General features: G+C 38.6%; 1 protein-coding gene across 3 annotated transcripts in view; it reads left to right on the forward strand.

The window, feature by feature from the left end:
- The window catches only part of LOC113518775 (cubilin), a 146,385-nt gene that overhangs the window by 127,676 nt on the left and 4,171 nt on the right, over positions 1-14,538 (forward strand). For all 3 annotated transcript variants that reach the window (XM_026903757.3, XM_052898507.1, XM_052898508.1), the window contains 12 exons: positions 1,316-1,342; positions 3,016-3,227; positions 4,952-5,159; positions 6,204-6,412; positions 7,129-7,264; positions 8,026-8,124; positions 8,894-9,108; positions 11,129-11,357; positions 11,829-12,027; positions 12,815-13,019; positions 13,675-13,804; positions 14,160-14,371. In XM_026903757.3, the coding sequence (XP_026759558.2) occupies positions 1,316-1,342; positions 3,016-3,227; positions 4,952-5,159; positions 6,204-6,412; positions 7,129-7,264; positions 8,026-8,124; positions 8,894-9,108; positions 11,129-11,357; positions 11,829-12,027; positions 12,815-13,019; positions 13,675-13,804; positions 14,160-14,371 (2,081 nt within the window). The remainder of the gene's footprint in view (positions 1-1,315; positions 1,343-3,015; positions 3,228-4,951; positions 5,160-6,203; positions 6,413-7,128; positions 7,265-8,025; positions 8,125-8,893; positions 9,109-11,128; positions 11,358-11,828; positions 12,028-12,814; positions 13,020-13,674; positions 13,805-14,159; positions 14,372-14,538) is intronic.

Below are 14,538 nucleotides of genomic sequence, written 5' to 3' on the forward strand. Positions count from 1 at the left end.
ATAGACATGAGCAGTACCATGGACATAACAGAATATACTGTTTCGCCCATGATACCCCCCATGCGTTGCCGTTCCTGAGGTCTCAGGTGTTATTCTTCTGTACCCAGTAAATTCACGCCATATCCCACCCTTCAAACCGAAACACAGCCATGTAAACACAACTGCTTCACGGTTGAAACACGAATGGGACAGAGGTATCCAAGCAATCGACTTTTGTACAAAGTCTCCCTGTGGTAACTGGTCTGGTGGTCTGGATTTCTGTAGTGAAAAAGTCATATGTATAAATTTCTGTAGAATAATAAAATTTGGGGAGCCATGGTACAAGAAATAACACCATTTTGTCGCCAGTAAGACTCAGAACCAAAACAAAACATTTTTTTTTCTCTTTTATAATAACAAACATATGGCACGAACAATGTAATGTACGACATGAATTAAGTGAATTTAGTTTTCTGTTCTGAATAATCCGTGATGTTATTGGTTCATGTCAGGAGAGTTGCTGACCTTTATTCCACTGTAATTCATTACATTTCTTTAACTTTACCCCAATCTCTTATCATTTACTATAGGGACACTTTATACAAAGTCAATTTCATTGATATTTTTTTTTTATGGGTGAAAATGGAATGGTAACCCCGCCTGCGTTAACGGGATATGCTAGCGGAGTGCCAGTGTAGGGTGATTGATGAGAATGAAAACAGGCCAGTTAGCCCATCATGATAAATTCATCAGGAATTAATCATGATAATTTCCAGAGGGAACCGCGAGGAGGTCGACCTCCCAGGTCCCAGGTGAGCCAACCAGGTCGGGTATATTGCTAGCAATGGCATTTTTAGTCTCCATTACTAACAATCCCTTTCCCCCCATTTCATTGATATTAAATCTGTTACATTACGTATTTGTTCTTAATGTAGGTCCTTGAGTAATTATTCTTGCATAGCCATGTTCCGGTGTGAAAGGTAAGACATGACAGTGAAACAACTGCGTACTATGACCCAATATTTTCATGTGATAAGAATTGAAAACGCGCCTGTGATACCTCTGGTGTTGCAAGCCGTCACGGCTTACGTATTACCATCGCTGTAAATAAAAAATATATATTATTGTAAATTGATATAACCATACATACATATCAGCATTTCTGAATAATTAAAGTTTACCAAAATAAAGTAGAATAAATAATAAGTGTAAGTAAAATAAGTTCTGAAACCCAACACTAACGCGAGTTATACTTCTGTACGGAAAAGCGTTATCGTTTCTGTTTACATTAATATCTCCCCCCTAACACATTTTTGATAGTTGTTTTTTTTTTCAGTGGAGCCGCAGTGGGGGAACTTCCAGCGTGAGTACATCACCCATCTCTTTTATTCCTTTCCATTCGTCTGTAAATTATGCGACGCAAACATGTTTTCTTTTCCGAGACATGTTTATGCTTTGTATTGACGTAAGAATCAAGTTCAGTTATAGCGGGCAACTCTGGTATTTGAAATTATATTTTCGGTAATACAGAACTAAAAAAAAATTATAATGTAGTAATTTGAAAATATAATGACCTGATGACGCACTTATTTTGGCATTTTTAAACTAATAAATATAAAAAAGAAAAAATTGATTTTTGTATGTAGTGGATAAATTAAAAAAAAATACTTAACCTATTTTAAAAATTCTTTCAACTGTAGAAATCTATATTGTCAGCGAGTAACATGGGCTATAGTTTATTAAAAAAAAAACGCGTAAAGCTAGTAGAGTATCTGGTAATATATATAATAAAAGAAGAAGAAATAGAATGGCGTTGCATAATGCACACGAGTTCGTGAAAAGTTTCCATGTAGGCAGGCCTTAATGAATACGAGGATTCGAGGATTTCCCAGAGAATTTGTTTTACATATAAGCATTAAAGTATAAGCGAAGTGCGATGTAATCCAGTGATTTACGGCAGACAGCTCACAGTTTAGACTAAATCTTTACTTAGGCTTACAATCCGCCCCTAATAAATATACGCAATAACATTCCATTAGAGCACATTCTGGAAATTAAGCATCGTTTATACAAATTGATATTCCAGTTTCAACATCTCCGTTGATATATTTAGAAAAATATATAAGACGTTTATTTTTATTTTTAGCATACAATAAGTAATCGCCGTGTAATCCCGGCATAGAATGGGCCACTCCTTTCTTTTCCGTGGGAGTCGTAAGCAGCTAAGAAAATTTTATGATTGAGGGATGGGCAGCAGCGTTTTTTATTAAAACATCACCAAAATCTAACTGCGGTCACCAATTCACTTGGCAAACGTGGCAACTATTTGCAAAACCCCTCTTATGGAGGAAGTCTATGTCAGCAATGGACTGGAATGTTAATGGCTGAGTATGGTATTAGTATAAAATATCAGATGGTGATGGAGTAGGAATACTATTACGTAGTATGCATAACCACTCGTTTCATCCCCAGGATGTTCTTAGAGGCGATTAAGAAAACAAAGCACCAAATATCAAGGCGAAGAGAAAGGAAACTCGAATAAAATCACCTATTATCTTATAATGTGTTGCAAATAAATCAATCTATATCTTCATGCCGGGTTCTTTAAAGGAAAGATTGAAATCTAGTCATAGATCTTCTGTTTCTTTGTTTTTTTTTTCACATTAATTTATATCATGCATGCGTGCCCCCGAATAGAGCTTACTTCATCGTTAAACAGTAAAAGATCAGTGTCATATGATGACACTTGTGATTGACACAGGTGCTTTTTTACTAATGATTATTATAAAAATTACTTACAAGCTTTCAGAAGCAAAGTGTCTATTTGTAATTGACAAATGCCACTTTAATTATTATGTTGTCATTCCCAATTCCCAAAAAATCTTGTTAAATCCATTTGCATATCTCTTTTCTCGTATACCTACATGCCAATTCCAAAAACTTGAGTTCTCCCTTTCTCCTAAGATTCGTGTGATCAAAATTGGTTTAAATTAAAATATCCCAATAAATATTCCAAGAGTTCAATCTTCATTTCAGATGTATGCACGAGTACATGGACATCTACTCGGAAATGGCGTCTCTGGAGACGGTGGAGCTGGTCAACTCAGCGTTCGGGGGCCGGTACTGCGGACCGATACCGCCCCGCCGCCGGGTCTCGCTGCACCGGGCCGTCGCTCTGTCCTTCTACACCGACAAGATGTACACACCACCCACACTGTTCACAGGCAACTACGAGTTCATCAACGCCTGTAAGTATTTTTTTTTTACTTTTTCCGTGCCTTACCATGAGAATAAAAACTAAATATATTAAGTCCGCGGTGTCGATCTCGGCATAGACTGGGCCATTTCTTCCTTCCCCCTGGTTATTGTAACAGGCGACTAAGGGAGGGCGAGGGATGGGCAGCAGCGTCCCTCTTAAAACATCTCGCCAGCAGCGTTCCTCTTAAAACATCTCTAAAGCCTAACTGCGGTTGCCAACCCGCCTGCCAAGCGTGGCAACTACTGATAAAACTCCCATTATGGGGAAGGCTTATTTTTAGCAGTGGACAGTTAAACATCAGTTAACGGCTGAAATAATAATAAAATAATAAAAAAGATTGAGTAAAAGTGGTACTTTTCTTTGTGGGCACGACAATGCTACTAAAATATATCGTCATGTCATTCGACCTATATATATTAGAAGGGTGATTACTAGAGTCTTATATCATTTCTCGTACTCATGCTAAACAGTCACCAGAGGGAGACTTTGTACAAAAGTCGATTGCTTGGGTACCTCTGTCCCATTCGTGTTTCAACCGTGAAGCAGTTGTGTTTGCATGGCTGTGTTTCGGTTTAAAGGGTGGAATATGGCGTGAATTTACTGGGTACAGAGGAATAATACCTGAGTCCTCAGGAATGGCAACGCGTGGAGGGTATCATGGACCCGAGAGAACAGTATACTCTGTTATGTCCATGGTACTGCTCATGTCTATAGGCGTCGGTTACCACTTTCCATCAGGTGGACCGTCAGCTTGTTTGCCATTCTAAGTTGTATAAAAAAAAATAAAAAAAAGTATGAGACCATGAATTCTCATCAGTGTCATCGCACATACCTAATGGTTATTCACAGAAGGGATCTGTAAACATTTTAAACATTCTGCGCTCGTATATTCCACCAGATTGGACAGAAGGCCGTGCCTATAAATTTTTTGCAGTTTTATCAGCCCTGTACCTACTAACGGGAAGGGATGTTGCTTAAATAAAGCCCATTTTCCCCGTACAAATATGCTTTGTTCTTTTTCACTTTACCAAAGAGATTCTATAGAGATTAACATTTTTACAAACATTAAATCTGTCGGAATTCGGAATTACAAATACGGCTGCTTGGTACTGTTTTTGTAAAAAATACCTATCTACACTGATTGTGTTGTTAAGAAACTTTTTCCTCATTGAAGTCGGAAACGATATAAAAATGTCTTATCTATTATATTTTTATCAAATAAATAAATTTTTATATTTCTTTTTGCAATTTAGAATAGCAAACAAGCTGTACCATGGGCGTGACAGAATATACTGTGTCGCCCATGATACTTTTCATGCGTTGCCATTCCTGAGAATTAAGGCGTGTTCCAATGTATTAAAGAATATTTTTGAATAATATACAACATTAGTATATTCTTAATACAATGTACTTAAATAAAAGAAACTCCTTACTAAAAAACAATGCCTACATCGGCTGTTTTTGGTTCTCATCTCAGCAGTTTTACGACTGTTTTATTTATTTTTTGTTTCCATTTCAAACCATTCATGACGCATTATAATTATTTATTCCGGCTTAACTCACGTTTTAAATTCACGGATGCCAGACTGGTTATTCATGAGCCCTTATTCATGAGCGCGGTTCACAGCTACATAAGAAGGGCTTCTACGCTGGGACCACATGGCTACTTTAACTAATAACCACTATAATTAATACTATGGATAAAATCCACAGCGGACTTCGAAGTGGGGACTCCGGTGCCGAACACAATGTGTTCCTTCGTGATAGAGGCGAACAAGCGCAGAAGAGGGTTGCTGTTGTCACCGACGTACCCCGGGATATACCCGAAAGACATCACCTGCAACTATATGTTCAGCGGTCAGCCAGGGCAGCGGATACGGCTCGAGTTTCGAGACTTCGATCTGTTTTTCGGCGGACCTCAGTGAGTACCAAGATTCTGTTCTTGATTTTAGTAATATGGTATACTGTATCTTGGATTATATAGATCAGTGTTTCCCAACCTTTTTTGTGCCATGCCCCACTTGAACATTTCTAAAATTTTTATGCCTCCTAATAATAAAATTCTTATGGCACCGATGTCTACTCGTAACATTGCATTTAAATGGCCCAGAGCAAGAGGATTAAAATCACTTCAAGTTCATTTTTAATTGGCCCCCCTTAACTATCAAATTGCTCCTTTTGAGGCGTTGGCCCCGCATTGGGAAATACCGATATAGATAGAGTGTCGAGTCTCAAAAACGGGCCAACTTTTTGTTAGCTATTTCTCAAATTGGCCGACTTATTTTTTTATTAATGTTCTATATACTTACACGCATAATATATCTTGACGTATCTATATTTAATTGTTTAATAAATAAAATGAGTTTTTACACATTAAAAGGCGTAAAATTTATAAGACAAAATAAATATAGAAGTTATAAAGGAATCACTCATAATTATTTATCACGTAAAATTGTATGAAAACGTTGGCTCGTTTTTATCGAAACATTTCTATTATCCCCCTGAAAGTCTTAAACGCCTATATGGGTGCATTATCATTCACATTTGATCTTATGTTATAGACAAATTAAGATTATCGAGACAAAGAACAATCAGATGAAACAAGCTATTGTGTGACATTCATATAATCAACTTAACAAAACAGCTGGAAATCAGTCTGATTGCTGCCATTTTTGAGATCAATTATTTTATCGTTACCTATATTATCTATTCTTCAAGCTCTTTCATTTGATCTCATATTAGCAGCGTTGAAAAAAATTACACGATCCGCCATCTTGTTGCGGCGGCCATTTTGAAAATATTACAATATCCAGTATTGTTTTTTGTATCGTCTTTAGAGTTAAAGACATATGAAAATTTTAGCAAAATTGGAGGAACTTGTTCCAGTTAAGCTTGCAGGATTCGACCTAAATCTATTACTTATTAATATATAGTGTAAATTAATAAAAACTTGTAAAAATCTCAGCTGCCCATTCGACTGGGTGCGCGTGTACGACGGGCCCGACAACACGTCGGCGGTGATCGGCACGTATTGCGGCCAGCAGCGCAACCTGGTGCTGTACTCGAGCGACGAGCGGCTGCTCGTCACATTCTTCACGCTGCCGCGCTCCGCTAGCACGCAGAACCGGGGCTTCAAGGCGATCTTCGAGTTTTCTGAAAGTTTTGTTAAGTTAGGTGAGTCTCTGAAATAGCATAATTTTGATTTATTTATATCTTTACACATATTAATACATATATGTCTACAGGACAGACTTAAAGCCTGATGGCATTCTCTACCAGTCACCCGTTACGCTAAACAGAGATTGAGTAAAAGAGGGTGCATTTGTCTAACAAAATCAATTTGTAAATGAAATAAATATTTCTTTGTGTAACTATTCTATACAAACTAAAAAAAAGCGTAGAGAATCTATATTTATAGTCACTTTCAATAGAACTTAATGGAAAGGTAACCTTGTTTTGTTGAAATTATCACAGATACACTCTCCAAATTAAATTAGTGACGAATCTAAACATTCATTCAGTTTATCGATTTCTCATTTGTACTATTATTAGACATCAGGTCAGTTATTTGTCTGTTTAAGTTTTCATTAAATTCTATTGAAATAAACAATAAGTATCAAAACCTTTTGTGTCAGGTTACACGTTTGTTTGTTGTGAAGTACACCGCCCACGCTCGCCACTTCGGCGTACTTTTGCGGGAGACTCTAATTAAGTAACACGCACCGTTCGTCAACAAAGGATGCTATTTCTCACACTACTTACCTACTTTGGAAATTCAATGCTCGCGTACCGTATATACAAAGGAATTCCCTCCCCCATCGCTCTATCAAATGAGTTTCCTCGTCGACAAATATACAGCATTGTTTAACAAGTAATATATTTTCTTTCAGATTTTATAAGTAAACACGACGCCGAGCACATTAGAGGCTCAGAGTGCGACCAGAAGATCCTTAGTAAAAAGGAGTCCACGGGTTTCGTGTACCATCCAAATTATCCATTCCCCTATATACAAAAAGTTGTTTGTAGGTAAGTGTATTCATTTAAACATAACAATGTAACGAAAAAGAGATTACACGTTGAAAAATATGCTCGCAAATATAATCCCAGGCTGGATTTTGTTGATTTGCGTTGTGGTGAATATAAAACGCGATTTGATAATGTATAACAAGCCCGACTTCATATCCTGTATCTATACATATTAATTCACTAAGCTGCGATGCCAATTTGAAGATCTCGGTAGTGTTAGTATAAACATATATACATCTAGTTTTTTATACAATTTGGAATTTATATATATATTACTACAGATTTACATTCAATTATATTTACACTGATCAGAATGTTGTCGTATAAAACTTAGCGACAGAAAGCATATTAGCGACACAAAACTATACACTCTCTCACCTTCCGATGGTCGTGTAATCGATCCCTGCGTGATACAGTAGTTTGTATGTGTTTGTTCGGTCTAGATGTATTCCATGCAACTCTGTAAACTAAATTGACAGACCATTCTATGAAATGTTTTTAAAAAGTAACGTAAAGAAAGAGAATTTATTAATATTGAGCAAACATTTACCTAATCATAATATATTGTACTAGCTGTATCCCGCGGCTTCTTCCGTGGTCATATCGTGATGTGAATAATTTTACTAAAAAAATAGTTATTTAATACAATTTCCTTTAAATCCGACTTGTAGTTCTTGAGATTAGCGCGTTCAAACAATTTTTTTCGCTCTATATATTAATAAGACATTTCTTAGGTCTAATATATAATTCTTTGTTTTCAGATATTTTATATATGGTATGCAAGATTCACAAAATTTAGAAAGGGTGCGGCTAGAGTTTCAAAACTTTTCTATACCTAGAGGATTCAAAGCGAAACCGGAGTAAGTGTTTTAGTCTTTATAATTTTTTGTCTGATGTAGATCTTCTTAAACTTCTTGTATTTTTTTTATCTGTGGCTATTAGTATGCAGTTGTAACATGTTACTAAGCGGGGAAAATATTTTTATTAATGAGGTCTAGATGTGCCATTGCTAGTAACACACTCTGTACAGATTTGTATTGACGTAGTTACATAGTTTACTTAAAAAGTTACTAGATGGCGTTTTATAATTATCAAATGCAATAAATTAAATTAATGCAAAAATTAAATTTTGGATTAAATTCTGAACTAGTGGAAATAATCATGGTTGAAATAGTCATCTGACCCAACTTGCCTATCACCCATCACTGGTTACCATTGCATTTTAATCTAAATAACCTTGCTACTTCTACTTATCCCTTAAGACTATGAATTCTTGTCTGGTCCCATAACCTTTTGTTGTAGGATCATGTACGAATCCCCTAATAACTGTCACTGTCAATGAATGACTGATTGACATGACGTTTGAACTAATATAAATGTGATGTAGATACATCACATGCTCTGTGAGAGGGTTTTAATTTGATTGTAATAAGAAACAATGTCTTAAGAAATAAATCCATAATTTTAATAATAATCTTTTAATATAAAAGGCGTTAATAAGGTCACATCGCCTCTACTGGAAGACATTTTTGTCCTGAATTTTTTCAATCACACATTTAGCTTAAATTCATTACATTTGTTATTTGACACTACTTAAACGATTTTAAAAATTATTCTATTGCATTTCAGCACTTGCCCAGATGGTTACCTGAAGGTATACCTTAGGGGACAAGAAGCGACAGATTCATACGATAAGCACGACGCGGAGCTGTGCGGAGAGGGAGTAAGTGGTCCACCCGCCTTTCCACCACCGTTGGTGTCAGATGGGCCACGACTTGTGATGGTGTTCAGCTCTGGAGAGCTACAGGGAAGGGGGTTTAAGGCTAAATATACCTTTGAGACTGGTAAGTACCTTATTAATGATGTTTCTTTTTAATGGATGAAAATGGCATGATAACCCCGCCTGCGCTATCGGTATACACTGGCGGAGTACCAGTGAGAGGTGACAGGTGAGGATGAAAAGGCAGGTCAGCTAGCCCATCGTGGCGAATTCAATGTTTAATTGGTCGCGATAGTTTCCAGGGGGAACCGCGTGGAGGTCGACCTGATAGCAATGGGGACTAACTTCCCCATTACTAACAATCCCTTCCCCCCTATTAATGATGGTTAGCTCGTCCATCATTGTCATCGCGTGGCGTATCAAAATAATTTTGTACGTAAGCAAATTGAAAAGAGTAACTGTCGAGTTTTTTTCGAGTTCTTCTCAGCAGATAACAACATTTTGAACGCAGTAGTAGAATTATACAAAATAACGATTTACCAGAAGGTGACTTTGTACAAAAGTCGATTGCTTGGGTACCTCTATCCCATTCGTGTTTCAACTGTAAAGCAGCTGTGTTTGCATGGCTGTGTTTCGGTTTGAAGAGTTAGTGGGATATGGCGTGAATTTACTGGGTACAGAGGAATAACACCTGAGTCCTCAGGAATAGCAACGCATGGGGGGTAATATAGGCGAAACAGTATACTCAGTTATGTCCATGGTACTGCTCATGTCTATAGGCGACGGTTACCACTTTCCATCAGATGGACCGTCAGCTTGTTTGCCATTTTAAGTTGTATAAAAAAAAAGAACTCATAAATAAGTCTATTTCAATAAAGATTATTTCTAGACTATTCTATTTTTTTAATGACAACTGTAACATTAATTCATTGGGATAAAATGTATCTGGCGATAGAAAGTATTCAATACCTAGTATACAGTATTGTTTTACTATTCACCCTCTCATTATTGCAAGATTTTACCAAGTTTATACCAGAAGATAGGAAAAGATTATTTACCAAAATTAAACTTTAATCATTTACTGAAAAAAAGGAAAAAATCCTAATCCTTAGGTAGTGCAGTTATTTAACCTCACATAAAGTACTTTGTATTTAGTAGTTATTATTAATTAGTAATCGTTAAAGTTATTTTTTTATTAAATAAATAAATAAAATGTAAATAAATAAATAAATAAAAAATAAATAAATAGTTATTAATTAGTAATCGTTAAAGTTATTTTTTATAACTTACGTGTATAACTAAATATACTAAAATTGAATTAACTGAATAACACACATTCACTTATTTGGCGCCCAACACGGGACTCTTAATTAGTAATGGAGAATAGTTTAAAATGCGAGTATGATAGATAGAAGTAACTACCGTTAGCATGATAAGTCATAAGTCAGTCTGTTGATCTATTTAAGAGTGTTCATTATCAGAGGGAGACTTTGTGCAAAAGTCGATTGCTTGGGTACCTCTGTCCCATTCGTGTTTCAACCGTGAAGCAGTTGTGTTTGCATGGCTGTGTTCCGGTTTGAAGGATGGGATATGGCGTGAATTTACTGAGTACAGAGGAATAACACCTGAATCCTCAGGAATGGTAACGCATGGGGGGTATCATGGGCGAAACAGTATACTCTGTTATGTCCATGGTATGGTCCTGCTCATGTCTATAAGCGACGGTTACCACATTCCATCAGGTGGGCCGTCAGCTTGTTTGCTATTCTAAGTTGAAAAAAAAGAAAATAACAAAGTATGGCAATGTTGCGATTATTTATCAATTTTCAAAAATAATTGAAGACTTTTCAGTGTTTTTATTGATTATTTAAAAAGTGCTCTGATAGCGAACTGTCAATTTAAAAAATAATGTTTATGGTTTTTGAAAATTGACAGATAATTGCGACGTTGCCACACTTCGGTAAACAAGTTATGAATGCTCTTCTTTTAAGGAAACAGGAAGTTTCTTTACAGCTTGTTTTCCAAAATCTATTACAAAAATCTTATTTTTCAGTACTTTGTCAATATATTTAAAAATTACTAGTATAGTAACCTATTACCACTTCACGTCTTTAGAAAACTTTATGTTCCTTCTCTTTCTACAGAATATCGCGTACCGGGCACTGCAGCACCGGGCGGGGAGTGTGCGTTCACTTACCGTTCGGAAGCGAAGAAACGGGGAGAGTTCAACTCACCGCGGTACCCCTCCAACTACCCATCGCGCACTAACTGCACGTACACACTGGACGCGACGCCAAATGAACAGGTCACCGTGGTGTTCGACCATTTCAAAGTCCGAGCTGATTCCTGGAACGCCACCGCTGGCCTTTATGGGTAAGTGCCAGAGCATTTAAATTGTATATGGTACATTCTTCTTCAATATTTAGGATGACATGTTTTATTGAAATTAAACATTTTTTTTTTATACAACTTAGAATGGTAAAGAAGCTGACGGTCCACCTGATGGAAAGTGGTAACCGTCGCCTATAGACATGAGCAGTACCATGGACATAACAGAGTATACTGTTTCGCCCATGATACCCCCCATGCGTTGCCATTCCTGAGGACTCAGGTCTTATTCCTCTGTACCCAGTAAATTCACGCCATATCCCACCCTTCAAACCGAAACACAGCCATGCAAACACAACTGCTTCACGGTAGAAACACGAATGGGACAGAGGTACACAAGTAATCGACTTTTGTACAAAGTCTCCCTCTGGTAACTCTATTCGGATCTAACGAATGGACACTTTAAAATTGTATTTACAACTAGCAATAGAGCAGTGTAGAATGTATTGTGCGTAGGGGCGCGACGTGCAGCGAGGACTGGGTGGAGGCGTGGTGGACGGGGCGCGAGGGCTCGCGGGTGCCGCTGGGCCGCTGGTGCGGGCCCGCCACGCCCGGCCCGCTGCAGTCGCCGCGCGGCGCCGCCGGCCTGCTGCTCGCGCTGCACACCGACGCCGACAGCGTCGCCTCCGGCTTCAAGGCCCGATATGTATTCGAGGTACCACCGCTGCTTCTCGTCGAGTTTTTAACTCGCTTCAAAATTCTGAAGGTTCTTCAAAGCCCGTATTCAAGAACGGAGGGCTTTAGTTTTATTTTAATTGAAAGATTTGATTTTATGTTCGGTTTTACAATGTTTATGAAGAGAAATTATATTGAGACGTGTACAACACGAGCAGGTTGGCCATATAGAGAGAGAAAAACGTGTCTTGGGGAGAGGCTTCTTTCACCGGCTTCTGACTGCTATTAAAAATGACGTGTATTACTTGCATAGATAAAGTAGAGCGCGGATAGCCCGATGCAGTACACCTGCAATGCCGTTGGTGTTGTGAGTGATCATGGGCGGCGGTAGTCACTTCCCATCAGGTGAGCCGCACGCTTGTTTGCCCCCTGTGTTGTAAATAAAAGACTTAATAAAAGTCTGGCTTTTTAACTAATTTTCAAGTATTGAAGGTTCCAAATATTTAATGGGTGATAATGGAATGGTAACCTCACCCGCGCTATCGTTATACACCGGCGGGACACCAGTGAAGGATGATAGGTGAGGATGAAGCAGGTCAGTTAGCCCATCGTGACGAATACAACAAGAATGGTTCACGATGGTTTCTAGGGGAAAACCACGTGAAGGTCGACCTTCATGGGGCATATCCCTAGCAATGGGGCTGTTAAACTCCATTGCTAACAATCCCTTTCCCCCGAGATTCTAAATCTACAAGGCTCTATGTGTCTATGGACAGTATAATGAATTTTTTATAAAGCGGGCATGCAGTGAGATATTGCCGTTGCAGCCGGCGAAGTCGATATTCGGCGACTGCGGCGGGAACATGTCGGGCGCGGAGTGGGGCGTGGTGACGTCGCCGCGGTTCCCGCTGCCGTACGAGCAGCCGGCGCGCGGCGCCGCGTCCCGCGTCTGCAACTGGTTCGTGACGGCGCGCCCCGGCAAACGATTGTTGCTCAATTTTGAACATTTCGCCGTCGAGGGACATCTCACTGGTAAGGTTTCGTCCACATTTGACATCGACCAATCACGACTAATTACAATTATTTTTCCAGCTTTTCCAGGACAAAATTTACTGTCGAGATCCAAAGAAATTTCTATCCTCACTGAACTGTTTGTAGTGCAGCAAGTTTTTGCCAGATATAGCCTAAATTTCAAATTTATAGTAATACTGTTGAAATATTTTTGTTTTGAAAAATTTTGGGATTTTATTTGCATTAATCTAGTTATTAGCGATAATCTAAAAATAATGACAGATTACAAATATATGCAAATAAATCCGTTATAAACGATTTTTTATTATTGATCGATCTAATCTGTTTACGATGAAATTTTGATGCGAGACAATGGTAAAAAATCATAGTAAATTGAATCAAGCTAATGGTTCAAGTTATGGCCGTGTGGTCCCAGCATAGAATAGGCCACCCCTATCTTTCCAGTGAGTGTTGAAAATTTTGTAAACATCTCTAAAGCCTGACTGCGGTTGCCAATCCGCCTGCCAAGTGTGGCAACTACTGAAAAAATCTTCAACAGTGGACTGATATGATATGATGATGATGTTGAATGATTCAAGTTAGTACAACGTGTTCCCACTGGTAACTGATGTAGTTTATCTATAGGTGATTAATGTATATCATGTTTTTCTTCCAGAGCGCGGATGTCCTGCGGCGGTTCTCAGGCTGTGGTATGAAAGTCCGGGCCCTCCGCTCGAGCTTTGTGGGGAGAAGGCACCCTCCGATAGGTGGCAGTACCTCTCTTCCTCTAACTCAATACGGTTATCGTGAGTATTTATTATTACGTTTTGATTTAGTAGATATATAGACACAGACTTATGCAAGTTCGTTAACGGATGTTGTTTTTACTAGTCGTACTAAGAGATTTTTAAGTATTTTTATATTATAAAGGTGTCAAACTAATAAACAGGCTTGATAGGTTTAGATTACATGATAGTTTTGTCTATACTTTTAAATCCAATTTGCAGGGCAACGACCTTAAAACCTGTAAAACTATTAGGTTTAATTAAATTAAAGTTTCATTTTAAATTTTAATATAAAAATAGTAAGTTGTAATGTAATAAGTGATAAATAATAGAAGACTTTAAAGATAGAAGTAAAGCGTGGAATGTTTGTTTAAAGATTTATAATAGCGGATAAGGCAGTGGGCGCGGGCGGGTGGCGCGCGGTGTGGACGGAGGTGACGGTGGCGGAGGGCGGCGAGTGCGCGGGGGGCGCGGGGGGCGCGGGCGGCGCGGACCCCGGCGACTGCGCGGGCGCCTGCCTGCCGCCCGCCGCCGCCTGCTCGCGCCTGCAGCACTGCGCCGCCATGCCGCCCCGCCGCCCGCCGCACTGTTAGTATACTCGCACCGCTCTCTAACTACTCCCTTAGATGTCCTGCCGCTCGAATCTGCCACGTATACTTTTGCTCCTTGTAGAACAGTAGCGGAACTATTCTGTCAAACGCTCCGTCTCTGTCTCTCAAGCGACAAATGATACGTGCTCGATTAAGCAGCTTGAC

This window comes from Galleria mellonella, unplaced genomic scaffold (genome assembly GCF_026898425.1).
Source record: "Galleria mellonella isolate WM207_F2 unplaced genomic scaffold, CSIRO_AGI_GalMel_v1 utg44, whole genome shotgun sequence".
Taxonomy (NCBI): Eukaryota; Metazoa; Arthropoda; class Insecta; order Lepidoptera; family Pyralidae; genus Galleria; species Galleria mellonella.